Source organism: Felis catus, chromosome A1 (genome assembly GCF_018350175.1).
Source record: "Felis catus isolate Fca126 chromosome A1, F.catus_Fca126_mat1.0, whole genome shotgun sequence".
Lineage (NCBI taxonomy): Eukaryota > Metazoa > Chordata > Mammalia > Carnivora > Felidae > Felis > Felis catus.
The window spans coordinates 238,160,410-238,188,216 of record NC_058368.1 but is presented as its reverse complement, the minus strand read 5'-3'; the positions used below and the strand labels follow the sequence as shown (position 1 = coordinate 238,188,216).

Genomic DNA, 27,807 nt, shown 5'->3' with positions numbered 1-27,807 from the left:
CGTCGACGGCCCTCCTCCGCCCCTGCCTCTCGGGCAGGAGGCTAGCGTGGCTCTCCCGCTGCGCTGAGAGGGCCTCCTGGGCCCGTGCTCTGGGGAAAGGATGGCAATGCCCCAGGTCTTGCCCAGGGAGCCTGGCAGGGAAAGTCTCTCTTTGGCCCCGGGACTGAGTGATCCGTCCAGGGAGCCATTGTGCAACCTCCGAAGGGCAGCGGTCCCCCCAGGCCGACGGAGGGCGCCCCCGGCACTCCCTGCACAGGAACGAGGCCAGGGGCTGCGCCCACCCCTGCGCCCCCACCTCTGGTCCCTGTGGTGGGAGGTGCTCCCTGGTGGATTCATTGTCTGTCGATTGTCTTTTGTTTCTGCTGCTGGCAGAGCTGCCCGGGTGCGATCTGAAACAAAGTCTCCGTGCCCCCGGGGCCTGGCCCCGCTGCGGCGTCCCCCCGCCCCCCCAGCCTGGCCGTTGCAGCAACACGCAGAGGCATCTGGTGGGGAACGAGGAGCTGGCCCGATGCTGTCTGCTGCCTGCCGTCACCCAGGGACCCGCGCCCCGGTCCCCCTCCCTGGGGACCCGCGAGAGGCTCCGACGGCAGTGGGGGAGGGGAAGGGGAGGCCACAGGAACCGGTCCCGAGTGAGGACGGCCTCAGAGGGACCGCCTGGCAGCACTGGGCATGGGGTCCCGAAGATGCCCTTGGGCTTGGAAGGGCCCAGCCTTCTAACGGCTCTGTGGCCAGACTTAGCCGCAGAGCAGCGTGGGGCCCAGATCCTGGGGCTGGACAGTGGAGAGCGACATGGCTGTCTCTGGCAAGTTCCCCCAGGAGCTGAGGACTGGGGCCGCAGGGCTGTAGGAGGGCTTTGTCCCGGCCCAGCGCCAATCTGAATTACTTAAAGCAGAAAGTCTGAGTGGCTTCTCTTTCAAAGCAGCCTGGTGCTGGGGTCAGGGTCAGGGACAGGGACGCGCCCCTGGCCCCGGGTCAGAGGTGCCGGGGGCCGCGGCCCAGGGTGATCGGAGGGGACTGAGGGCTGCCCCCCACTCCCGCCCGGTCACCGCCTCCCTTCCTGTTTTCCCACCCTCGTGGGCTTGGAAGGAGAGCAGGGAGCAGGAGTTGGGAAGTTTTTCTTTCTCCTCATTTCAGAAACACGATGTCATGTCTGTGATGCTGAAACGCATGGGCAGATTTTAGGGAGGTTTCTGTTATTAAAAGCGAGAGGCTATCAATTCAGACACTGTGTGCAGTCTGCGTGGTCCAGCCTGAAACGTTTACCTGCCGCAGCCCGGACTCACCGGCATCCACACCAGAGGGAGGTACCGTGAAGCGTGGAAGAGACGACAGCCTGGAGTTTGACTGTCGTGTCGGAGTCCTTGACGGAAGGGTTGGGAGAGAACGTCTTGCGGGTGGGGACAGGAAGTGTCAGGGTGGGTCCCGAGTGCGTGAGCTTGTGGGGGGCCTCCCGTAGGAGCCCCGTGGGGCGTGCTCCCCGGAACTCGCGGCCCGAAAGCCCATTTTCCCACGGCGGCGGCAGCGACGGCGCGGCCGCCCGCCTCGTTCACGCGCACTGCTCCGCAATCACACGCCAACAGCCCTGTGGCCAGGCACCAAATGGCACTTGCCCAGGCCAGGGCGCAGGTGAGGGAGACAGAGGGGTGGAGCGCAGGGCACAGAGGGCTGTGCTGCCATCGGGGCTCGGCTGCTGGCCTCTCCTGCACCCCTCCCAGCCCGGGTTCGGGGAGGCCCGTGTGCACCCCTCCCAGCAGCGCCCCAGACGGAGCCGTGCCGTCAGGGACCTTTGCCGACGTGGGCCGGTCAGCGCTGCGGCTCTGTCGTTGGGGCACCGATCTGCCTTGTACTTCGTTGTCCTGGGGGCTCTGGTGTGTCCCCTTCCAGGGTGGCTGGGGACAGGTGCCGGCCACCTAAAGAAACCGAGTGTCCCCCCCGCCTCCCCGGCGGTAAACTCAGTGCAGCTGGTGACGCTCCGACGGTGACCGGTGTCACCACAGGCTTTTAATTACTGTGGCAGCAAATCATACAGGAATGTCCTCCAGGAGGTGGCTGGTTTTTATATAAAAAAAAGCCATTTCAGAGTATTTTTGAAATTCAATTAATTGAAGGCCCAGATAAAAGGGAGACATTCTTAATAGCTAGAAAATAACCCCGAGGGAGGCGAGGGAGCCACCGAGCCCGACTTCAAAGTGTGACAGAAATACTCGCTGTGTTACTTTAGAAGTATCCAGATCAATGACTCAGTCAAAATTACTTACACATTTAGCAACCTTTTCGTTTTCTGGGTACAAGCGGCCGGAGAGGCGTCCTTCTTGCCCGTGATGAGAAGCTCCTGACAGGGGACTGTGGTCACCAGGCTCGGCCAGAAGCACACCTGCCCCTCGGGGGGCCCGACCCCCAGCTCGGGGCTCAGGGGAGCCCCTCCGCGGGGGCCTGACGAAGAGCCACAACCCAGGGGTCTCTCTCAGCTCTGGAGGGGACGAGTCCGAGGCCGAGCCGTGGGCAGGGCTGGCCCCCCGAGGCGGTGAGGCGGAGTCTGTCCCAGGCATCTGTCCGGCCTCTGGCGGCTGCTGGCGGTCTGGGGGCTCCTGACCCCCGCTCGCATCTCTGTCTTCAGGCTCACACGGCAGTTGCCCTGGGCGTGTCCGGTGCCTGTGTCCGAGGTTCCCGTTTCTGTAGGGACACCGTCATATTGGACTAGGGCCGCTCACACCAGCACAATCACATCCTGGCCGATCGCAGCTGCGATGACCTTGTTTCCAAAGGAGGGTGCGACCTGGGTGCTGGGGGTTAAAGCTGCAAGGTACGAATTTTGAGGGGACACAGTCCAAGCTGTCACAGAGGAGGAGTCTGGGAAGGCCCGGGTTTGTGTCTTTAGAGTGGCCCCCACCATCACCCCTGGCAGGTCCACGGAGGGGGTCCCCACGTGTGGGAACCCATCGGGAAGGATGGCGTCTCACACGCCCTTTCCCCCTAACTTCTCGAGGCCTCTCGGGTCCCCGCCCCAAGTCTGGTGCGGCTGTGTGGGCGGTGAGCCCCGATATGCTCCCGTTCTGTTCCTGTGTTTTGTTGCCGTCGGGCACATTGTATCCTTGCTTTATTTCTTTGTCCTCATTTCCTCCTTCCTACACTAGAATCCATGCTTCAGGAGGGTTGGGACTTATTGTAAATAGTAGGTGCGCATTAAACGCACAGTAGGGGCTTAACGAGTGTTGAATGAATGAGGACATATGGGTGGCATTCTTCGTAGAAGGAGAGCCACGCAGAGAAGAGACATCAGGAGGGTTCTTGCATGCGGGAGGCTGAAACTCTTCACGTGGGACGTACTGACAGAGCACCTTCCGTGTCCCAGGCACTCTCCCGGGGCTTTGGGGTGCACCAGTGGACAGAAGAAAGAAAGGCGTCTGCCCGGGGGAGCGTGCGTGTCCTCAGAGAGAGGCAGATAAGCAATCAGCAGACCGAATGACCGCGTAGACAAAGGAGCTCACTAAATGCACGAGTGCACACCTGCATTGCTGATCCGTTGCTGTGCCTTGGCAGACTCAGCTGCGCGTACTGCTTTCTGCCCTCGCTTTTGGGGGCCAACCACCTTCTCTCACTGTGTCCTCTCCCAGCGCAGCTGGCCTTCCGTGGGCCCCCCGGGGGGCCACTCCCACTCAGCTGACTGGGACACCACAGACCCCTGTGACTGCATCCTCTGACCTTTGACTTCCCTGAGGTTTCAGCGAAGGCTGTGCAGTCGCGGGAGGCACGGTGGGCTCCAGGCACGATTTCCCCGGTCCTCCTGGTTCCCAGCCTGCTCCCTCTTGCGTCTGGCCAGGGGCTGCGGTGAGGTGGTGACGCGTGGTGGGGAGCCGGCCCTGGGGGCCTCCTGGTGCTGCCCCTGGGGTGAGCGCCCTCGCCCACCGCCTGAGGGCTCAGGACCTTGTGACTGTCTTTGCCTTGCACTTCACCCCCCTCCCTTCCACCTGCTGTGGCAGACGGTGGCACCTTAGCTGGTGGAGGCTCGGCCAGGCTCCGTGGACGGGGTGGCGTGCTGACCTGGGTGGACACACTGGGAGAGCCAGAATCAGCCCCGATTTTAAGCCACTGCGTGTCGGGATTGTTGTTACGGCAGCTCGACCTGCCCTATCTGACCGCTACAGTTACTTCGTTTAATACTATTATAATATAATTGTGTATTATCATGTGATTATGCTATAAGTTACATAATTCCAAATTCAAATTGTATGTTATTACATAATTATACATTACAATCTAATTTTCAATACGGATGAAATACCTAGAAAGAAACACTAACTTTTGTTTTAATGTTTATTTATTGTTTTTGAGAGAGAGAGAGAGAGAGAGAGAGAGAGAGAGAGAGAGACAGAGCAGGGGAGGGGCAGAGAGAGAGGGAGACACAGAATCCAAAGCAGGCTCCAGGCTCTGAGCTGTCAGCACAGAGCCCGACGCAGGGCTCGAACCCACAAACTGGGAGATCATGACCCGAGCTGAAGTCGGGCTCTCAACTGAGCCACCCAGGCGCCCCAGAAAGAAACACTATCTTAAATCTAACGTAAGGGCAAGATTATACAAGGACACTAAAGGCTGAAATGAGATTACATGCCCTTTCATTGCTGCCATGGTCAGGAAAAAATAATATCTTCAAGAAACTTCCTTAACTTACCCATGAATATTTTCTATTTATTTTATTTATTTATTTTTTTAATTTTTTTTTCAACGTTTATTTATTTTTGGGACAGAGAGAGACAGAGCAGGAACGGGGGAGGGGCAGAGAGAGAGGGAGACACAGAATCGGAAACAGGCTCCAGGCTCTGAGCCATCATCAGCCCAGAGCCTGACGCGGGGCTCGAACTCACGGACCGCGAGATCGTGACCTGGCCGAAGTTGGACGCTTAACCGACTGCGCCACCCAGGCGCCCCGAATATTTTCTATTTATGAACATTTCTAGCACCCGCTGGCCTCACTTCCTTGCTCTGGAACTCTCTGTAGGACTCAGTGTCCACACATTGTGGGACCTGGTTGCTCAGACAAGGGTGTCTGTCCGGCCGGGACTCTGGGACACTAACTGACCACCGCACTGGCCACTGGTGACAAGGACCATGAAGATCATCAGGGAGAGAGGGCTGTTTCAACAGGCCTGGAGGACTTAGAGAAAAATAATGATGTGATAGTATTTTACAGTTTTAAACTAGCAGCCCAAAGAACAGAGAACCAGGGACATTCTAGTGTGGCCCTAAAAAAAAAATCAAAATCTTCTTATAGTTTAGGAAGATAAGAATATTTAATATTATAATATTAGCAAATAATAATATTAAATAATATGTATTGGTATTTTACCTAGTTTTAGTGATTCAGTATTAGATACTAACATTTCATGTTGTCAAGGGTATATTTGACTTCGCAGAAATATTTTATTCTGTGAAATAAAACTGTGCTGGGGAGGGGGCCAAGGCAGGGGTGGCTGGAAGCTGCAGGGGTGGCTCAGAACACCTGTTGGTTTTCCGTGCATTAGAAAAGAATAAGAAACTTGTAGACGTGGCCGAACGTAGTCCGTCGTCAGGTTTTTCCGAGCAGATTCCGTTTGTGTTTTCTTTAACCACCGACAGAGTGAGCTTGAGCGGTTAAAAGTCAGTCCTTCTGGAAGAGACGTTCCTTCTCCCTGTACTTCCCTTCCGGCATTTCCCTTGCCCCTGGTGGTGGTCGTGCCCCACAGACGTCCGCGGTGGCTGTCCCCTGACCCGCTCTGGATGCGTGGCTGGCATGGGCGTGTGCAGGGGCGGCTTGCTGGGCGCACAAGTGCTCACCCCGGAACCGCACGCAGGGGCCGGCCCTTGGGTGCGGGACTTGCTTGCCAGTGGGGTCGCCTTGCTGAACACACACCTGCTCCTTCAGAGCCTCGGCCCCACGGCCTGGTGTCCTGAGAACGTGCTGTCTTCCCTCGGAGGGGAGGCGCACGGGCCTGTGGGGCGAGCCGCCCCAGGAGCTCCTGACTGCCCGAGCCCAGACGCCACCAGGCTTTGCACCCTGTTTCGGTCCCGGCTCCACCGAAGGTGTCGCCACCGTGTCTGAGGGCCTGTGCACATAGGCGCTGTCTTCTGACGTTGCTCCTGGAGCCCGGGGTGGGGGACCCTGAGGGCTGGATGGGTCGCTCCGCTCCCCAATCAGGGACAAGCTCAGCTGTCGACCTGCCTCTCTGCTCGGCGTGCCTGTCAGGGCTGGTGCCGCGTCCGGTGCCCTGGGACCCCCATCTTAGGCAAGACGCTCAGCTCAGACCGTCTCCCGGTAGGGCTGTCCTGCTACCTGACCGGTGTCTCGTCTGTGGGACGTTCCCTTACAAGGAGAAGGCTAGAAATGAAGTCATTGGAGGTTTTGCTCTCCCTTCTACTCGCATTCTGTGATGAGTCACAGGTTCTCTGAATTTCCGGAATCCTGATCGGGGTCCCGGCCTCCGGAGCAGGAGGCTCAAGGCCGGGTTGGACCCCAGCTCACACCCTTGGGCATGGTGCAGACTTGAGTTGGTGCCCACGGGGCCCCAGTCACTCTTGTGTCCCCTGCCCCCGGGGCACGACGGGTCTTGGCACCCTTGTTAAGCCTCGTTCTGGGCGGGGAGAGAAGGGCTGGTCGTCATTTTGGTCGGAACGGCAGCCCCGCAAACGCCAGGAGCCTCCGCCCATCGGCACCGGCCCCCAGCCGGACGAGGTGGGATCTCAGTTGGGGTCTTCCGATCCTCACAGTTTAGGTGAGCGTCTCCCACAACGTGGAGAAAAGGTTGCTGGTTTTCTCTTTGGTTCCTTGTGTTTTGGGGGGAGTGGGGTATGGGACTGAAAGATCACGAGCTCCGAGAAATTTTCTACGGGCTGAGGCTTTCAAAGCACATTGAGCTGGTACTTTGAAAGTGTGCTTGTGACAGATCTCTCTTTGCAGCCACCGTGAGACAGAGAAACACACGGGGGACCCGCCACCATCCACCGCCGTCTGCGGCCAGAGGTCCGGGAAAGCGGCAGGGCAAACCGTACGGAGGCCGGAAATAGCAGGCCCGTGTTCAACCCAGTGACGGTTTTCAGTGTTTCCCTGTGAACCCCGGGAGTCTGGTTCGATACGGTGGGTTCTGGAAGGCAGGCAGGGCTCAGTGCTGTCAGGGAGCAGAGGGAACTGTCTTCATCGGCCGGTGCTCCGGGAACACGTTCAGCAGGGAATCAATACACATCTTCCTGGCCTCACTGCCCCTCGAGCCCCTTTTCCAGTTTTGTGTGTTTGCCTCTGATCGGCCTGCTTAGGTCTGATATTGCCGTCGTGTGGCCTTTTCCAATGGGTCACCGTCTTCTGGGGCCCCGGTGGCCAGGCGGCACGCAGAGATGGCGGGAGTGCTCGGCTGCTCCGGGCGGTGGCCTGCAGTCACCTTCCGCTGCCCCGGGCTACAGCTCGTCTTGTGCACAACAGGCTGACGTCACGGAAGCCTCTCGGCCGTGGCATCAGAGGCAGGGAAGCCTGGCGGGCAGCCTTGGGAAGGCCTGGCTGGCGGGGTTCTGGGGCGCCCGTCCCTGCCCTCCGAGTGTGCCCAGCCTGGCTCCCAGAGGGCTGAGGACGGGCACGGCCACGCTGGACCCTCTCCTGCTTCCACGGGCCCCAGGGACCTGTCACTGACACGCACGGGCTCTCCAACAGCTGGCCCGGACAGACAACCGGGCCGCGGGGGACGTGGTGGGCAGAGGCGCACACGCAGGGGCGGACGTGGACTGATGGCACACAGGACTCTTCGCCTGTCACTTGCACATTTAATCTAGAGAATCAGCACGCAGGGCACGGACACCTGCTCCAAACTCCACATTTTAAACGATTCCTCACGGGAAATTCCAGGCATTCACAAAACTAGAGTAGAACAGGCTCACGTAACTTGGGGCCAGGCCCACCCGTTTCCCCAACCTGTTTGCTGTGGGGCAAACTCAGGGCACCAGGCATGAACGTTTCGGTGCTTGTGTCTAAAAGACGGAGACATATAAAAATGTCTCCGAGGCAAATATCAGACCTAAAACAGTCCGTCATTCTCTGAGGGCCCCAAATACACAGTCAGTATTCCTGCTTCCTCATTTTCACCCAGGTTGGGTTTTTTTCAATTTTTTTTTCAATTTTCTTTTCTTTTTTTTTTAAATTTTAACTTGTTTTATTTTTTATTTTCTTAAATTTACATCCAGGGGCGCCTGGGTGGTGCAGTCGGTTAAGCGTCCGACTTCAGCCAGGTCACGATCTCGCGGTCCGTGAGTTCGAGCCCCGCGTCGGGCTCTGGGCTGATGGCTCGGAGCCTGGAGCCTGTTTCCGATTCTGTGTCTCCCTCTCTCTCTGCCCCTCCCCCGTTCCTGCTCTGTCTCTCTCTGTCCCAAAAATAAATAAACGTTGAAAAAGAAATTAAAAAAAAAATTTACATCCAAATTAGTTAGCATAGAGTGCAACAGTGATTTCAGGAGGAGATCCCTTAGTGCCCCTCCCCCACTTAGCCCATCCCCCCTCCCACAACCCCTCCTGTAACCCTCAGTCTGTTCTCCATATTTATGAGTCTCTTCTGTTTTGTCCCCCTCCCTGTTTTTATATTATTTTCCTTCCCTTCCCTATGTGTATCTGTTCTGGGTTTTAAAGTCCTCCTATGAGTGAAGTTCTAGGATATTTGTGTGTCTCTGAGTGACTAATTTCACTTAGCCTAATACCCTCCAGTTCCATCCATGTAGTTGCAAATGGCAAGATTTCATTCTTTTTGATTGCCGACTAATATTCCATTGTATATATGCCACATCTTCTTTATCCGTTCATCCATCGATGGACATTTGGGCTCTTTCCGTACTTTGGCTATTGTCGATAGTGCTGCTATAAACATTGGGGTGCATGTGTCCCTTCAAAACAGCACACCTGTATCCCGTGGATAAATGCCTAGTAGTGCCATTGCTGGGTCGTAGGGTAGTTCTATTTTTAGTTTTTGGAGCAACCTCCATACTGTTTTCCAGAGTGGCTGCACCAGCTTGCATTCCCACCAATAATGCAAAAGAGATCCTCTCTCTCCGCATCCTCGCCAACATCCGTTGTTGCCTGAGTTGTTAACGTGAGCCATTCTGACAGGTGTGAGGTGGTGTCTCAGTGTAGTTTTGATTTGTATTTGCCTGATGATGAATGATGTTGAACATCTTGTCGTGTCTGTTGGCCATCTGGGTGTCTTCTTTGGAGAAGTATCTATTCATGTCTTTTGCCCATTTCTTCACCGGATTATTTGTTTTTCGGGTGTTGAGTTTGATAATTCTCTATAGATTTTGGATACTGACCCTTTATCTGATATGTCACCTGCAAATATCCTCTCCCATTCTGTCGGTTGCCTTTTACTTTTGCGGATTGTTTCCTTTGTTGTGCAGAAGATTTTATTTTGATGAGGTCCCAATAGTTCATTTTTGCTTTTCTTTCCCTTGCCTCTGGAGACGTGTTGAATAAGAAGTTGCTGCGGCCAAGATCAAAGAGGTTTTTGCCTGCTTTCTCCTCGAGGATTTTGATGGCTTCCTGTCTTTCACTGAGGCCTTTCATCCATTTTGAGTTTATTTTTGTGTGTTCACCCAGTTTGTTTTAACCTCAGCGTGTGGCGAAGTTCACGCCCGGGGCTCAGATGACATGTTAGTGACAACTCGTGAGGTCTTTCTAGTCCTTTCTGTCCCTCCTCCTTCGTCTGACTTTTTGTTGCTGAAGAAGAAACTGGGCTTTTGCCCTAAGAGTTTCCCATGTTCCCGTTTCTGCCGACGCTGCCTTCGCAGCACCAGTGACCGCTCTCCTCTGTCCCCACACGTCACGGCCACTGGCGGCCGGTGCAGAGGCTGCTCAGGTCGGGCTGTGTGTCCTGGGCTGCGTGGGTGGCGGGCGTCTCTGCGAGGCCGTGTTGGGGCTGCCAGTGGTTGTTCTGGGCTCGGGAAACGGCGCTGTTGGGGCCCTGTCGTCTTCCCTCACCTGTGAGCTGGGGCAGCACACTCATGGCCCCTCGGAGACATGGCAGGGACGGAGTGAACGTGATCTGATGGCCCAGGATCCTCCCAAGGAGAGACGTGAGAGCTGTGCCTTCTGAGCATCAGGACCACCCCTTGGGTTGGAACATGCTCCCTGTGTTTTGATCCATTGCAGCTACTGGGGCTTAAAGTGTCCCCCTTTGGCCCCTGGGAGCCTCCCCAGTCCCTCCGACGGCCCAGCTTTTCTGGCACAGCGACACGCTCTGGGCCCGTGCGCCCGTCTCCCGTCCCTGCCCTGGTCTCCTGCGGGTCCCGGCTGCTTCCGGGGTCAGTGGTACTTGCAGGCCGCGGCCAGGGCGCCGTGTCACCCCACGTTTAAGACGCACAGGATGGGAAGTGAGCGGCTTATTTACGGGGCGCCGTCCGTCCCCGTGCCGTCCGGTCTCTGCTGGGACGCGGGGTCCACAGCGGCCGCCAGACATCCCCGCGCGAGGCCACCGCCCGATGGAGGACCTAACCGCGGCCGTGCGTTTGCTTGTCACACTTATTCTGAAGTAACGTTTTGCTGCATAACAAGAAATGTTGTTTTGTGTCACGGGATGACGTTCTGTTCTCAGGACCCCTTCCCCAGGACCGTGCACAGCACCCCCGGACGTCACCTGAAGGACACACGCAGGGCGTCGCGATGTGCGTCTCCCGCTTTGTCAGCTGTGGTGCTGCGGGGAGGAAGCAGGAGCAGGCGGACAGCCGGGCCTCGGGCTCCCGTCCCCCGAAGTGGCGTGAGAAGGGGGATTTGGAGACACCCGGATGCACACCCCCTGCTGTCAGAGCACCGAGCCCCCTGACCGGGCGCCTGTCGGGAGGGGCTGCGGGGCCCGCGGTCAGGGCAGGCCCAGCTGGCGGCCGCGGCCGACCCTTCCTCCCGAGAGTTCTCGGTGCTCCCGCCTCTGTCCTCTCGGGGCTGGGCTTCCCCGGGGCGTCTGCCAGGACCAGCACGTTTCCAGCGGGCGACCCCGCGAGGCCGGCCTGTCGCAGTGGGAGGAGGCGGGGCACAGGAGCCGTCGGGGTGGCGGACGAAGAGCCACCTTTTCCGGAAGACCCCGCGCACGGCGCCCGGGCCCTTATCTCTCCTTTCGGACCCCGCAGGAAACAGCCACGGGAGTGAGAGGAACCCGCTTGGCTCGGGTTGAAACCCCCCCACGCACCCGCGCGCCCTGGCTGGGATAAAGCGGCCTGAAGGTCGGGGCCGAGAGCGCCCTTTGTGGGCCTGGCCCTGCCTCCGTTTGCTTCTTCCTTGTGTCTCTGATTTTGTAGCGAAGTTTCCTGGAACGAGGGCTTTTCCTCTTCTACACTCAATTGATTTTATGGTACTCAGAACTGTTTTTCATAAGCACCTCACTGGAAAAATATTCTTCAGTAGTGCCTGCCAGCATGTTGACATAAAAAAAAAAGAATTGAACTCACTCGACCACTTTCCCATGGTTTAATCCGTTGCCCCACTTCTGAGAATTCAGGACGGTCCAGCCAATAACCAGAATCATTTGTGGGAAAGATCCCAATCACAGCGGCACGGGGCCCCGGGCGAGAAACACACTAGGGTCCTGCCCGCCGAGAAGCCGGAACCACCGTCCGACCCCTAGGCCCAGAGCACAGGCCCTGGGGGCACGTGACGCTCGCTCCCCAGCCAGCCCAGGCCCAGGACAGAAGCAGGCTCTCGGCAAGAGTGTCTCCAAGGAGCGGTGACGAAATCCGCCCCCGTCTGCCTGTCCCGGCGTCCCCGTGTGGGGACCGAGCCCGATACCACCTCTCCCTGTCGCGTGGTTGCTCAGGGGCCGCATCAGTTATCAGCTGTCCGAACAAATCGCCCTGAGACTTAGCCCAGACTTTCCGTGGGTCGTGGATCCGGACGAAGCTCACGTGGGGCCTGGGCGTCAGGGTCTCCTGCGAGGCCGCGAGCCGGCAGCGGGGGCTGCGGGGTCATCTGAAGGAGCCCCCGGGGAGACACCTGCTCCCGAGGGGGCTTCCGCGGCTGAGGTCGGGAGTCGGTCCCGCGAGCAGGTGGGGACTCACGGCCTCGGCTCCTGTTGTGGAACAAGCCGTGTGCGGCCTGACCTGAGAGGCGACAAACCAGGTCGCTTACTGTGTTCGGTTCGTCGCCGTGAGTGGCCGGGCCCGGCTTGCGCTCAGGACGGGACGTGCACCCGGGGGAAGGGCGCCTGCCTGGCACGCGCAGCCGGCCGCTGAGACACGCAGGGAGGTCGGCCTGGGGTTCTGGAAAGATTTCTTTGTGACGGAAAGAAATGGCAAGAAAGGGCCTCTCCTCCCACCGGACGCGGCCGTACCCGGAAATGACGCCTGGGATGAGAGGGACCAGTGCCCACCTGGGGCTGGGGCCCGGGGCCGGCAGGGAGGTGGACGTCCCGTGGTGGGTGCGATGAGTCCACTCGGAGTTGTGGTGTGTGGCCCCAGGAGTCCCGGCTCCCATCCCCCGCCGCCACGCTCCCGAGCCTGCTTGCTCAGCGCCCGACTTGGGTGGCTCAGTGCACCCCGTTCACCCGCTAGGCCTTCCGGCCTCTCGCGGAGGAGAGTCGCCCGGTCCTTGGGCGGGTTTCATTATCGCCACCAAGCCAAGTCTGTCAAGAATGGGTTAAAACAACTCCTCTTACCTTAAAGGATCAGCTCTCAGGCTCCATCTCGTTTCTCAAGTTAGTTGGCTGTCTTCCGCGAGCTGGCTGTGTAGGCTGCTGGAACGCGCGGGGAGAGTCCGCGGGGCAGCCGTGGTCTTGTCCAAGGGCGGGGCGAGGCCGGTCACCGTCAGTCCCCACGGAAGCGTGCGGCAGGAGGCCCGACAGCGCAGACGGACCCTGCGCACCTTGGGGGCCCCCGGGCGAGGGCTGAGCCGGGCGCCGACAGACCACGGGCGTTGCCGTTACCGGAGAAGATGCCAGGGGGCTCGGTCAGAATCCCCGGCTAAGAGGCCGCGGGGCTGGAGGGGAGTCGGGTGGGGGGACTCAGCGCCTGGCGAGCGGCGCGTTCCCGCCAGCGTGCTCTCCTGGCGGGCGGGGACCAGCAGGAGGCAGGTTGGGCAGAACCCAAGCCCTCCGCGGCCTTTGCAGGTGCCCGAGCCCTGTCTGCCCGTACGCGTTTCTCTTCTGCAGAATGAGAACTGAGCCTAAAAGCAAAGCTAGAAATCAGCCCGTGAAGGTAGTCACGTGGTTTAACGGAAACCACTTCACGAGCTGCGTTCCAGACTGCGGCACCCATGACGGCAGTCCCCGCCGAACGCTCAGCGCTGTAGACGTTTGTGTGGACACCTCTGTGCCCGGCCCGTGGGCTCCTGGCCACCCTCGAGCCGGACACAGTCGGGACGAGTGGCCGCGCAGGGCGTGGCCCGCCAGCCCCTGCCCTGTGCATCTGGAAGTGACCCCTGGAACGCGGGTCCCTCCTGCTCTGCCCAGGCCCTCTTGAACCCCGGGTGGCGGCGGGCGTAACCCCCCGTGCCCCCTGCCCGGTGGACGGTGGGAGCTCATGCACGAGAGCCCATCACACCGGTGACAGGCTCAGGGATGGCCTCAGATTGCCTTCCGTCCTCTTCCTGGGCTTTTCCCGGGCCCCACGCCTGCTTCCCCCAAAGAGCCACGCGCACCCACCGTCTCTGGGTGAAGACTCAGGTAAGACGTCTCATCCGGGCACAGAGGCAACTCGTGGAGGGCCACCGATGGCAGAGGCAGGGATTCTAATGACCGGGGGGAAACCCTGGACGGTGGAAATCCCACTCTTTGGCTCCGGCACACTTTGTCACCTGAGCTACGTGCTGCTGTGTCCCGTGGTGCAGACTAAGCACGTTTAGGATATTACAGGAGGAGACAAGAGCCGTCTCGGCAGGGGCTCCCCCAGTGCCACCGTCCCCTGCAAACTCCTCTCTTGCGCGTGGGCCACGTGGCCGCTGCGGCGTGGAGATTCGGTCTGCTTTCTGCACGTAGTGAGCTGGCGTCTCCCACACTGCCCAGAACGGAGGAGGACTGGAACACATCCTTCCTGAATAAATGAACTGGTGAAATTAAGCAAATGAACGCTGCCATTTGTGGAGTTTTTACTGTACGTAGGGACCATCAGAAGCAGTGGAAGTTAGGACAAAAATCAAAGGTTTTATGCTGGAATATTCCGCAGTCACCGAGAACATCGCACATCCATGAAGATTAAGTGGAGACATTCCCTTGATGAGCCAAAGCCAAGCAAACCTGGGAGGGAACAGAACGTTACAGCATTCTCCCAGTTTCCCTAGGAATCTGTCGAGTAGGACAAAAATAATTTGCAAACGTGTTACGAGTTTTACGACACACGTAGACAGATGTGAGATGAACGCACGCGGATCCGGAAGGGAGGGCTGCGTGGCGTGTGGGGTGACGCGGAGTCCGCTCAGGGCAGACTGTGCGTCAGGTGCCAGGGTGACGGCCGGCGGGGCCGCTAACGCACGGCCGGGCAGCACAGCTGGGAAGCCAGTGCGTGTCTGGTGAAGCGAACCGACATTCACGAGGTCCCACGAGAGCAGTTTCCTGTGTGTGAGAACAGAACGTGTCGGAACCTGCCGGAAGCAGCTGAAGCCGTCTTCTTCGGGAGTCTGCGGCCTTCGATAGATGTATTCTAAAAAGTTGGAAATCAATGACGTTTCCTGCTTGAGAGTTTAGAAAGAGGGAGGGGAAACGAACGTGAAGACAAAGGAAGCAAGTAACAAAAGTAAGAGGAAAAAAATCAATACACTATAAGCCAGATAGCCCATAGAAAAAAACAAGGCCTAAAGTCGGTTCTTTGGGGAGTTAATAAAAATTGGCACGTCCCAGAGACCCATCAAGAAGACGTCAGGAAGCACAAATTGCCAATATCAGGAGGCAAATGGGGCGTCCCTGTAGATCCTGCCGACGTGAACAGAAGGGCCAGCAGGTGACACGTCCAGCTTCGCGCGCAGACAGGCAAACCCAGCGCGCCCCGACCCAGGAGGTGCCCCTCACCTCCTCCCCGTCAGTCCCGCCCCGACTCGGTGTTTCGGTCTTCTCTCCCCCTCTCCTGTGCCCGCACGCGCGCGTGTATATTTACGCGTGTATGCGCTCGAACTCAAACAAATGTCTAAATAGCGGCCCGGGTGCCGTGGTCGGGGCACCACAGAACCCGGACGCGGCCGTGAGCTTTGCAGATTTGGGCATCACACGCACCTCACACTGCACAGCACGAAGGGGGCCGCGCGCACCCCGCGGTGCTCTCACCTCCTCCTGTGAGGAGTGGAGGCTGGCTCTCCCTGAAGGAGCCGTGGCCGGCGTGGGGACGTCGGCAAGGGCTGGAAACGTGCCTGCACGTGGGGCCTCCCTCCCCGGCTGGGAGGCCCTGGCCACCGTGTGGGTGTCCCCCATGGCCCAGCCGACAGCTGGCCCCACCGCTCTCTGGGAGCAAAGCCGTCCTGGACGCCCCCTGGCCGATGCGGCCCCCCTGGCTTGTCCTCCGCCGAGGACGGACATGTGCATACCACCGTGGGTGGCTCTGAGCGTGGCTTTGTCCGAAGCTACTTGAGTCATTCGGTGGGCGCTTGCAGGCGTACCTCCCCTGGGCCAGGGTCCACGGGCTCCTCGGCCGTCTGACCCCGTTCCGCTGGCTCCTCCACCTCCTGGCGTGGGGGCAGGGCGGGCCGGGTGCGCGTGGGGGCTCGCGAAGCAGGAGCCAGGGGGTTCAGCGTGGCCCCGGGGGGGTTCTGGTCCCGGCTCTCACTGCCCTGGGGGGGGGGGCTGTGTTCCTGGCTGCACCGTGGGCTTGCACGTCGTGGGCAGTGGGCCCAGGGCAGCGTCAGGATGTGCTGTCCCCTGTGCACAGGAAGGGCACGCCGTGTGGTCAAAGCGGGTGCCACGGGCCCAGCGTGCGTGGAAGCCGTGGGCAGGGTCCACCCCGGGGTCCCCCTGACTCCAGCCGTGCTCCCTCGGAGCGGAGCGCCTGCCGCTGCCTCTGGCCTCCACCACCGCGGAGAATCTGCGCCTTCGGGGGGCCTGGGGGGCGTTTCTCCCACACCTGGAGCCGCGCCCTGGGGAGGGGGCTCCCCTTGGCTTGGCCGGGCGATCGCGGACAACGCGGGCCGGCCGCACGTGCTCGGGGTCTCCCAGCTCCAGAGAGGAGCTCTTTCCCTGTCTCTGTGGTTTTCTTTGTTATGATCTCATGTTTCAGGAGACCCATTTGAGTGGAGCCTGGAGACGCGTTATGAAACTGTTAGTTTCCTCCAGGAAAAGGGATTTACGGCAAACAGGAGGCCTGTGACTTTAGGAGCGCGTCTCCTCAGTCCCCAGTGTTTAAATTATGCACCGGAATATTAAATGCTGCCCTGTGTAGTTCGGATGCAGGCGGAGCCGCCCAGGGCGCGGGACGCGGGGAGACGTCTCCGGGCGCCGCGCCCGCGTGGGGACCTGGGTGCCGCGGACACCGCACTCGTTTCCCGCTGCGCTCCAGGGATGTTTTAAAGCTGAGACTTCTCCACGGTCACCCCGGAACATAAAGATGATGTACGCGCGGCACAGAGGGTTCTCATTAAGTATGCGCTTGCTCCGTAAAGAAGAAAATCGGACGGACTTCCCGAGGAAGATTATTTACGGCGGACTTTTTCTCCCCCTCCCTTCTGTTCCTCCAAAGGCAATGAAAAGCAATTCTGAGAGCACAGCAGAAAATCAGTTTTTAATCAAGGAAAACGTGTGGGAAGGAGCGATGTGCGGCTCACCTCGGAGACGATCCAGCGGCCGCCGGCACGCAGGGCTCCGCGGGGCCTCGGGGACCAGGAGGGCGGGCGAGCTGGCGGGCCCCCGCCGCCTCGAGGGCTTCTGTCCCCGACGCGCAGCCCGAGGCTTGTGCCGCCAGCCCGGGACGAGGACCCCGTGGCCGCGCGGACGGCCTCGCAGGCGCTGCTCGGTGGACGTGACTTCTCTGTGGGCTTGTTTCCAGACAGGTGCAGAAGCCGGACGGCGGCCCTGCCGGGACCCCGGACGCCAGGCCTCCGGGCCCCGGCCTCTCGGAAGCCGGTCGGCCCCGGTGTGGCGGGTCTGGATCCCCCGACGCGCCCACACTGTCAGGAGGGCCCAAACAGCCACGGGGGGCACTCAGTTTGGGGTGTTTTGTCACACGATACACAGGAAGGGGACAGTGTCCAGGCAGGTCAGCCCTTGCCATCTCCCGTCTCTGTCCCGTGGGCGTCCACAGCTGCGTGGGCAGAGCTGGCAGGACACCCAAACCCTCGGCCCTCAGGAGGCCCCCCGGGGCCCGCTGCCCGCTCTGCTCAGCCCGGCGAGCAGGTGTCACAGCTGGAGGCCAGCTGGGCACCTCAGCTGTGCCCTGCCCCTCCTGGGAATCCCAGCACTCACCTCCTCCTGGGACTATTGGGAGCGGCCTCCCTGCCCTACCGACACCTTCCCTGGTGGCCCCGGGGACCCCGCCTCTCGTGGCCAGCTCACCCAGCCCCCCGGGCGCCCACCGGCTGAGTCTGGGTGCTGCTGCTTGCGGGCAGATTCTGGCTGACCGGCCAGTCCCCCCTCCTCCCTCCTGGAGTGGGTCTTCCGAGGGGGGCCGGCTCACCACGCGCAGCCCCTAGGGGACCCCACACGCGAGGCTGCTCAGCAGGGATGGGCTCGGTCTAGAGTCTGCGTGGGCACTGGGGTCTCAGTGAGCACGGCCGTGGGTCTGGGACTGGACGGGGGCGAGTCCTGACCTGTGCCCGGTGCGTCCCGGAGCAGAGCCTTGAAGTGACCGAGGGCCAGTGGGAGGACATTCGGATGCCGCGGGGGTCAGGGTGATGGCTGGTTGGGGCGTCTAAGGGAGCCCAGCCCAGGTGGGGAGTGCCGTCTTTCACAGAGAGGGAGGTCTGTTCCCAGCTTTGTGCGCGGCCATCGCCGGTGGGGGCCAGGAGCTCTGAGACCTTAATGACCAGCCTCGCTGTGTCACCTCTGCTCTCCTGTGTTTTCCCGAAATAAGTGCAAATATTTTCATTTCGTCCTAAAGGAACTAGAGTTGACTTTGAGAAAAATGTGTCATTTTTCCTGGGAAGGGGAGCCTGGCAGGACGGAGAAGTAACGTGCTCCCTGGACACCACACTGGGACCGACACAGTGACCCGTATCAGCGGAGCCACTGGACATCGATCGGACGCCAGGGGCAAAGTCCACACGTGTGTCCCCTGCAGCTCGTCCCCAGCTGGCCCCTGCCAGAGCCCCCTCCGCGACACTGCCACTCTCACCAGCCCTCTTCCAACCTGGTGCTTCAGACCCGCTGTGCCCTCGAGGTGGCCGCACACCCCAGGCTCCCTGGTCACTGTGAATGCAAAGCCCAGTGCCCTTGACCCCCAACATGTGCCCTGGACAAAGTCAGCATCCGCCCTGCCGCTTGGCCCCCTGCGTGCAGAGAGGGGAGGGTGAGCGGCTCCGTGCCCTGAGCTGGCGGGACCTCTAGGAACAGCGCATCCCCACGAGGGACCTCTAGGAACACCGCGTCCCCACGAGGGACCTCTAGGAACACCAGCGTCCCCACGAGGGACCTCTAGGAACACCAGCGTCCCCACGAGGGACCTCTAGGAACACCGCATCCCCACGAGGGACCTCTAGGAACACCAGCGTCCCCACAAGGGACCTCTAGGAACACCGCGTCCCCACGAGGGACCTCTAGGAACACCGCGTCCCCACGAGGGACCTCTAGGAACACCAGCGTTCCCATAGAGCCTCCCAAGAGCCTGGGACACTGGCTGCCTCCCGCCTCCCTCTGCTGGCCCCGGGATCGGGCTCTCGAGATGCGTCTTTATTATCGTCCCTCCCCCCTCCCTCCCATTACCTGCCTCGCCTGAGCTCCCGCCCTCCGAGTGGGTTGGTTTAACGACATGACAGCTTTTACCAAAACATGTGTTTTGAGGGCACCTGGGGGCTCAGTAGGTTAAGTGTCCCACTCTTGATTTCAGCTCAGGTCATGATCTCACGGTTCGTGAGTTCGAGCCCCATATCGGGCTCTGTGCTGACAACATGGAGCCTGCTTGGGTTTCTCTTTTTCTCTCTCTCTCTCTCTCTCTCTGTGCCCCTCCTCTGCTTGCTGTCTTTGTCTCTCTCAAAATAAATAAGTAAACTTCAAAAAAATGTAAAAAAAGTTTTTTTTTTTGGGTAACAGTTACAATATTCACTCTAGAAAGTTTGGAAAATGTAGAAAAGATTAAAGAAGAAACTAAAACTGACAGAAAGTTTGGAGAATGCAGAAGAGATGAAGGGAGGAACTAATTCATTCTAGAAAGTTTGGAAAATGCAGAAGAGATGAAAGGAGGAACTAAAATTGACAGGTAGTTACAGCCCTCAGAGACGACCACCGAGCAGGACTTCCGTGCAACGCTGGTAACTCAAGGCTGCCCCCCCCCCCATCCTGTGGTGCACCACGGCGGCCCCTGGTCTGTCGCGGGGTCCACAGGCTCTTCCCACCAAGGGCCGGAAGGTAAGCTCTCTGGCCTGCGGGGCCACGTGGCCTCTGTCACCACCACTCAGCGCTGCGTCACGGAGAAGCGCCTGGAGATGCGTGGATGGGCGGGCTGTGTGCTTGTAAAACCTCATCCACAAAATCAGGTGGCGGCCCGGTACCCGTCACGGGCTGGGAAAGTCTCCAAATAAAATCCGTGGAATCGAAGTGTGTTCAATTAGGAGAACACAGTTTCAAGGACTGTTTCCGTCCTTCCCACGTTCTTCTCCGGGTGCGTGCTTCGTGAAATATCAGAATGCCGCTTGCTTCCCCCGGGCCCTGTTCCCAGCGAGGGAGACGCGACCTTTCCCAAGATCTCCGTGCCCCGCGGGCTGGGGGTCAGGCGGCGGTAATGTTCCCCCAGCCGGATCTTCATCTCCAGAAGGTGAACTGGTTTGAAACTCATTACTTTTCATGAGAAAAATAATGAGCCACGGAAACGTGAGCCCAGCGGGCACCTGTGTTTGGGGAAAGGGCATCAGACGGGGCCACGCAGGGAAGCCGCTCAGCCAGGCCTGCTCCTGGCGGGGGGGCTCCCAGGGGGGCGGGTGTCGGGAGTTCTCCAGGTGGGGTCACCCTAGCCTACGGCCCCTGGCGGGTGGACCCTTGGAGGGGCCCGACCCCAGCTGAGGCCTGCCCGCCCCACCCTTCGCCTCTGGGCACAGACGCGGGCAAATGTTCGACTCCCAGGTCGACCTTTCGACTCCCAGGTCGGGGAGGCGGCCTCGGGGGGTGGGGGGCGTGTGGAGGTCCTGGCGGTACGGGGGTGTCCTGAACATGTCACAGGCTGGGGGCTGAGAGAACGGGTGCATCAGTGTCCTGAGGCCATGACGAACGCCACAGACGGGTGGCCCAGGACCACGGGACTCGACGTCCTCACGGTTCCGGAGGTACACGTCGGAGTCCACGGGGCTGCGTTCTGAGGGAGGCTCCTTCCTGCCCCTTCCTGCTGCTGGAGACTCCAGTGAATCTTCCTTTGAACCAATTTTTGTTCTTCCCGCAGTTTTGGCATTAAAATATACTTTCAAAATGGTGTGTGTGGGGGGGTAGATTGTAGTGGTTTGTTTTGTTCAATGCCTTGCTTTTCAGCATGGTTTTATTATTTCAAAAATTAGTATGAACGATGTTCAAAATCAAACAATACTGAAAGGCTTGTACGAAAGTACAATGCAGCCCCTGCCCATCTCCACTCTCGTTCCTCAGAGCACCTCCCCTTCCTTGACCCATTTCAACTATTTGCCTCTATTTACAGATAATACCGTCATCCTACTGTGTACTGATTTCTGCCCTTCCCTGTGTCTCTTTTCCAGCGTGCCTCTCTCTTCCTAACACACTTTTGTCACCAGTTTTGGATAAATCGCTTCCACATCCTGCGAAGTCAAGTTATGCCCTGCGATTTTTCCTTTGCTGTGTGACTTTGCATTTTTCCTGGAGTTAATGTTTGCGTGATTGTTTTCACGGCCTAATTTTCTATGCGACCAGTATTGCATTTCCCACACACTCTCATCCTCTGCCAGATGCCTGGTAATGATGTTTCTAGATGTCCGAACACATCAAGTAATGTACTAGCCCCCCGACCCCCTCCTCCTGCCCCAGTACCAGGCAACTGCTGGTCTGCTTCTGTAGTTTTCTGTCTGTGTGTGTTCTTTCCTTTTCTAGAAATTTCACATAAATGCTCAACTCAATACCTGCTCTCATAGGTCTGGTGTTTTCGGCACCACATTTTAATTTTTTTAGCAAGGTTTTGAGGTGCGTCCCTGTGGAGCGTGAATCAGTGGTTTGTTCCTTTTTATTGCCAGTCTGATTCTGTGGGTGGCTATTGCCACATTTTGTGGACAGATTCAGTGGCCGATGGCCGTTTGGTTTGTTTCCAGTTTTTGTCTGCTATGGGGGGGGGGGGCTGGAGTCTGTCTTGACGTTTTCATTGACTCACGCACCCTCACGGGGTTCAAAATGGTTTGTGTGTGTATCATTTTAAGAAACCTCAAAATTTATAAAGAAAAGATGAATCCTCACAGAAGGGCCTTCGGGGCCTCTCTGTCCCCTAGCCTTCTTGAGGATTTACTTTATGGGAGTCCGGGGGGTGACTCCCTGCCCCTGAGCCGGGTTACCCCAGCCAGAGGTGAGAAGCCTCTGCAGGGAGCCTTGTGCCGTGTCTTGAAAATGAAGCAACAGTCAGCTGGAAAATACGCTGCTTCCCCCCCTTTTTTTTAAGAAAAGACTTAAAGTTGGATCCAAAGACGTTCTCCTAAGAATAGCAGACAAAAGCAGCCAGCAGGTCTCCCACCTAAAGGGACTGGGGCTCACGTGGGCCTCCATTAGTGCACCTGGACCGCCACTCAGGTGATAAAATCGTGTCGCTTCCGTCTGAGTGGACGCCGGCCGTGGCCTCCGGAGGACCCGTGGCTGCTACTCGGGGACGCTCTTCCCTTCCTGGAAGCGATTAGCGGGGTCTCAGCAGACCCGCTGCCGTTACGGCGGCCTCCAGCTTTCCAGCCAGTGCACTTCTAGATTTCCTCCCCGGAGCCGGTGGGAATTCAGCAAGCGGCGAGGAGGTGGCTTGAGCGGCCGGGCGTCAGGACGCTCCTTCTCCTTCCACTTGGCGGGGCACGGCCCCCCCAGGGTCCGGGTCCCAGGCCTCCGCCTCTCCTTCCGCTGGGCCTTCCCGCCTCCTGCCTGCAGAGGCCAGGGCGGGGGGGGGGGGGGCTTCTGTCTGTGGCCCGTGTGGAGATGTAGCCTGACTCGGGTCCTCATTGCAATGGAGTGACTTCGAAGGTTTTCCTTCGGCTGGGAGTTCAGGGCGAGGGCTTCTGGTTCATTTCCTCCCTTCGGAGAATAACCTCTCTGCATGTTTGCTGACACGTTTCCCAGCGTGACCGAGGGAGGCCACCTGTGCCACGTGTGCGTCACGACAGAAGGGCTCCTGATTCCTGATTCACTTCTACCCCTTCTTCACTCTTCCTGGCGGTTCGAGGCTTTGTCTGTTTTTTTTTTTTTTTTTAGAGATGGAGAGAGAGAGAGAGAGAGAGCAAGGAGGGCTGGGGAAGAGATAGAGGGAGAGAGAGAGTCCCAAGCGGGATCCACGCTGTTGGCACAGAGCCTGACGTGGGGCTCCATCCCACGAACTGTGACATCGTGACCTGAGTGAAACCAGGAGTCAGACGCTTGACCGACTGAGCCCCCCAGGCGCCCCGACAGCTTTGTCCTTGCACTGGAAGTCAGGAGAACCTAGCCGGTGTGACCTGCCCGACAGGCACCTAGCTTTCCGCCGGCGGCGTCTGGGGCCCGTCACACTGGGGTCCCGCAGGGCAGGACCCCGTCCTCCCCGCCGACCCTCTGCCCGGGGCCCTGCTCGGTGCCTGGCAGGTCATGGCTTGCGATAGGTACTTTCTGGCCGATCGGACAAATTCATGAATGATCTGAGTTAGTGAGAAGCGTAAGTGTAGCCACTTGGCTCGATGTTAATGGGACCACATCCTAGCGTCGCTGCCATCGCCGTTTTTGTGAGAATGTTAGAAATTTGGCTGCGATGTTCGGAGTGGTTTTGAACGCGCAGAGTGGCAGTCACGGCCTCGCTTTGCCGTCCGGCCGTCCCTCCCTGCCTACGCCAGAATGTGTCCGGACAAGGCGGTGGGAACTGAGGCTGTGCACACGCCAAGCCCCATTCTGCCTCCGGGACTCTGAAGGGCACAGCGGCCCGGGGAACGCAGGCCAGCCGCACCGTCACACGGCCCGTGATGCTGATCAAGCTGGAAGCGAGGGAGGAGACCTAGAGTGCGGAATGCACGTTGTTAAGACCTCAGCCAAGCTCCCCCCAACTTACCGGGTGGACGGTCACTGAGAGCAGCGAGTCTGGTGTCTGGAAGGAGGGGGAGCCCGGCTGACGTCGGGTGGGGGGAGGGACACTCAGCGACCAGATTGGCGGGATTCTTGCCACAAGTGCGCTGGCGGCCGGAGGTCGGCCCGGCGACAGGGGCTCGGGGGACCCGAGCTGACGTTCCGTCCAGGAGGTGCCCTTGATGGGTGCCCACCGTCCCAGGACGCGTTCTCCAAGACCCACACTGGCTCTGTTACCCTAAAGACCCACCTGCCTGGTCACTGTCCACACCGGTAAGTCCCCGCCCGCTGGTGCGTCCGGATTTAGGTCCCCGACTGTCCCCATCGCGATGGTCTTGGGTGACATCTTGTTTTCTTTTTCTTTTTCTTTTTTTTAATTAGACTTTCCTTCTCTCTCTCTCTCTCTCTCTCTCTCTCTCTTTTAATGTTAACTTATCCATGAGACAGAGACAGAGCACGAACAGGGGAGGGGCAGAATGAGAGGGAGACACAGAATCCAAAACAGGCTCCAGGCTCCGAACCATCAGCACAGAGCCCGACGCGGGCTCGAACTCATGAACTGTGAGATCATGACCCGAGCCAAAGTCAGATGCTCAACCGACTGAGCCACCCAGGCGCCCCTGACGTCTTGTTTTCAACAGGTGTCTGAGGCATTGTCTTCCACACCTGGGGGCACCGAGGACCGCGTGACGGAGGTCAGGGGGACGGGTCACAGGGGTCTCTGTCTCACCGCAGGTGAGACCTTCAGGGTCGGCCCGGGACCCCTGCCGCCCTGCTTAGCCGGGCTGCCGAGAGCAGCCAGCTTGTTGAGGAAGCCATGGTGGCCACGGGGACTTGGGGGCTGTTCCCTCCCTTGTCCACTCACTGCAGGTGGACAGTCGGCGTGTTCTGCCACCATTTTCACTCAAAACTGCAGAGCTTCACTTTCTTTTTTTTTTTTTTTAATTTTTTTTTCAACGTTTTTATTTATTTTTGGGACAGAGAGAGAGCATGAACGGGGGAGGGGCAGAGAGAGAGGGAGACACAGAATCGGAAACAGAGCCATCAGCCCAGAGCCCGACGCGGGGCTTGAACTCACGCACCGCGAGATCGTGACCTGGCTGAAGTCGGACGCTTAACCGACTGCACCACCCAGGTGCCCCTTTTTTCTTTTTTTTTTTAATTTTTTTTTTCTTTTTTTTTTTTTTTTACAGCTTCACTTTCTGAAGCAACAACCACAAAATGAACAGATCTGCATCGGTTTCTAGCATGAACTTCATCGGTGCCTAGCACACTATTTGCCTCAAAAGTTCTTACTGGCTGTTTTCTCTTTGCAAGAGGGGTACCGAGTGTGTGGAGAAGCAAATAATAGTAATAATAATAATAACGAAACTTACTTCAAATCCCAATACTCGGAGATTGCCAGTGGCACAGCTCGGCGTATGTGTGTCCTCTCCACTTTACAGACAAATTATTTGAACAAAAATCCCCCTTTCTCCTCCTGTCCCCGTAGACAGCTGCTGCTTACGGAGGGGAGGGGAGAGGTCCGGTCGGAAAGAGGCTTTGTCTCCGTCCAGCCTGGATCCGTCCACGCCTCGAGGCAAAGGCTGCGGGTGGAATGCGATGGTGCCACAGACTTGTCGGGACGCAGGGACGAGGCATCGTCAGACCTGCACCGAATCCCCGGGTCTCGGGCCGAGTTAACAACAGGCGCCTGCTGCCCTGTCACTTCCGAGTCTTTCCTCACATGCGCTCAGCGTGGCCTCTGTCCCTGAAGCCTCGGGCACTTGTGGGGACACGGGGACTGTCATGAGGCAGGCTTGAGGGTTTTTATGGTTTTATGGTCATTTACGGATTAAAAAAAGTTTCCTGCTTTCAAGGTCCTTTTAGCATCAAGGGAAGGGCTGTGTGTCTGGGGGCGGTTTCTGTCTCTAAGGCAACAGTGTGTGTGAGCCACGGGCTCACCAGTGGGTCCAAAGCCCCCCGCCACGGTTTTTTTGTGGCATTAATTTCCGTCATCATAAACCCAGTTAATATGAAAAGGTTTTTAATTCCCAGTATTTGAGTGTTTTCTCCGCGGAGGCTTATCCCTTCCCTCGAGGGATGTCTGGGGCACGTAGCCGATGTCGACGGCCGCAGTCACTCTCAGAGTCAGGACGCGTGAGGAAACAAAGCACGTGAACGAGTGTGAAAGGCACAGCGTAAGCACCCACACTTGTCTCATCTTTGTAAGAAAATAACGCCAGGTCCTTACCTTTGGTCTTACAGCCAACCGTCCATCTTGAATTTGTGATCGAGAAGTACAGAATGAACACCAGGTGATTTAATTTAAATATAGAGTGTCTTTAAAATTTGTAGCATCATCTGGTGAGTTCAGCCGTGGCACCACAGCAATTCCTGTCCAGTGTGAACGTGACCGGCTCGGTGGCTGGCCGACCTGTGGTGCTTCTGCCCCTGCCGGGCGTGACCGCCGGTCAGAGCTGCTGTCCTCTGAGTGGCCTTCGGTGCTTTGACCTTTCCACTTGGGCAGGTAAATAATTGAACAGCGAGGTTTGGGCGTCAGGTTCTTGAGCTGGGAAACTGTCCAAGGACCAAGTCATTGCTTAAACTCGCTCAACAAATAACGTCCCTCAGCGGGACTTACGGACGCCTGCGGTCAGGATGCTCGATACTCGGAGCGAGCAGGGACATGGGTCCTTCTCGTGCCCGGGAAATAATCCCTCACTCACGTGGCGCCACGTTGCGAGTGCGCGGCCCACGAGGGAGCACCGTGGGGCTCGGGGCCGCGGGGTTTGAGGGGCAGACTGGCTCTGGGGCCCCAGCGCCCCCAGCGCCTCCCACGTGGCCTGGCGGGAATGTGGACCGAGGGCTGCCAGAGGCCTCCCGGTGCCAGGCAGTTATGGTGACAAGCGTTTACCAAGCCCCGTCCACGGGCCTCAGCGGACATCGTTCAGGCGTCAGAGGGGAATGGATCACGCCCTCCAGCGGTGGACACTTCCAGAAGGTTGAGCCCCAAGTGTTGCCGCCTTTTGGCAGATAGACAGCTTCCCGGGTTCAGCCTGTCCTGGATCCCCCAGACCTCCGGCTCCTGGGCCAGGGAGCGGTTCCCGAATCGGGGTCCCAGACCCGGCAGGCGGAGGCCCACACAACAGGAGTCTTCACGCGGAGCTCGCGGCTCCCACTGGGGCGCGGAGCCCTTCCCGGGGGGCTCGCACACGGGGTCCCTCTCGCTCCCTAGCGCCGCCGGCTCTCGGCACAGGGCGGGCGCCGTGAGAAGGTTAATGCGCAGGCTGTGCCTTGACACGCGGGCGGGGGCTCTGACCGTCCCGGCGACCCGACCCGCGGACCCGCCAGCCCTCCTCGCCCCGCACCAGACACCCCCCGGCCCCGAGGCCGGCCTCCGCGCCCCCCACCCTACCCAAGCCGCCTCTCTCGGCCCCTGAAAGGCAGCTCCTCTGGGGCTCCCTCGCCCCTGCCCCGTCCGACAGCCAGCCCCCCGGCTCGACGTCCCCCGCCCGCCCAGTGGGGGCTCCACGTCCCCGCAGGCCGCCTCCTGCCCCGACTGCGCACTTCCCTGCGTCCACTCCGTGTGCCCCCGGCTGTGGTCAGGGTGCCCCCTGAAATGCGTGCCCCACGCAGGTGGTTCCCAGCCCAGGACCCTCGCCGGCATCGTGTCACTTGGGGGAAACGTAGCTTCCGTCTTCCGCCGCCTCGTGCTTTTGACTGTGCCTCAGGCTCTCCTGATCTTCCCCGCCACCCGTCGCCCGCGCTGCGTCACTGCCCCGCCGGCACGGGACGCGTTTGCCGTGGGGCCGTCCCGCCGCTGTCCTGCGACTCGGGGCACAGACGTCAGAGGCTCAGGGTCTACGCTGAGGGTCCTAGACCGTTATCAGCTCCTGCCGAGGGGCCGGCGCCATCACGGGGATCCTCCCGCCGGCACAGGACCTGTGGTCTCCACGGTCTCCCAGGAACCCCGCGTCAGCCTCTCCCGTCCAGAGGCCTCGAGGGTGGATGCAGGGGGACCAGCTGCGGGGGCAGCGGAAGGGACACCCACACGCCGGGTTCCCGTCCCTGCCGTGGACTCGTCCTACGGGGCGGCCGGTGGAGCGTGCAGCCCGGGGAGGGCGCAAGGCCGCGAGTGGGCTGGCCAAGGTCTCAACGCTCGGGAGGGACAGCAGAGTTTCTGTGTTGTCAATGGCAAGGGGAGAAAACAAGAAAATTTCCTTTAAATGCCTCAAATCTCCTGGGTTGTGTTGTACGATGAAATGAATACATGATTCGCACCGAAAATACATCTTTCAATTTCTCAGAACTGCTGTTTACCGAGAATGCAGCTCTAATCAACTGGGATTTTGGAACTTTAGCTGCTCGAATGAACTAAAACGGAAGATATTTTTCAAATTTTCAAATCGTGCAAACAAAAGTCAAAGAAATTCAAAATGTGCAATACTGTTTCCTAAGTAATTTTATGGTTGTGGGTTCCGTACGCCACATGGGAAATATTACTGCTTTA

General features: G+C 58.9%; 1 protein-coding gene across 1 annotated transcript; it reads right to left on the bottom strand.

Annotated features, from left to right (window-relative positions):
* Positions 1–2,707: 2,707 nt before the first annotated feature.
* On the bottom strand, positions 2,708–23,640 carry LOC123379852 (basic salivary proline-rich protein 2-like). Its single transcript, XM_045036599.1, has 12 exons — positions 23,566–23,640; positions 23,302–23,337; positions 23,158–23,247; positions 21,955–22,154; positions 20,175–20,297; positions 16,724–17,042; positions 15,566–15,736; positions 12,848–12,945; positions 11,893–12,056; positions 10,822–11,001; positions 10,635–10,691; positions 2,708–2,796 (listed from the first exon to the last, which is right to left on the bottom strand). The coding sequence occupies exons 1-12, from the start codon at positions 23,638–23,640 to the stop codon at positions 2,708–2,710; spliced, it is 1,602 nt and encodes a 533-aa protein (XP_044892534.1).
* Between the last annotated feature and the right edge of the window lie 4,167 nt (positions 23,641–27,807).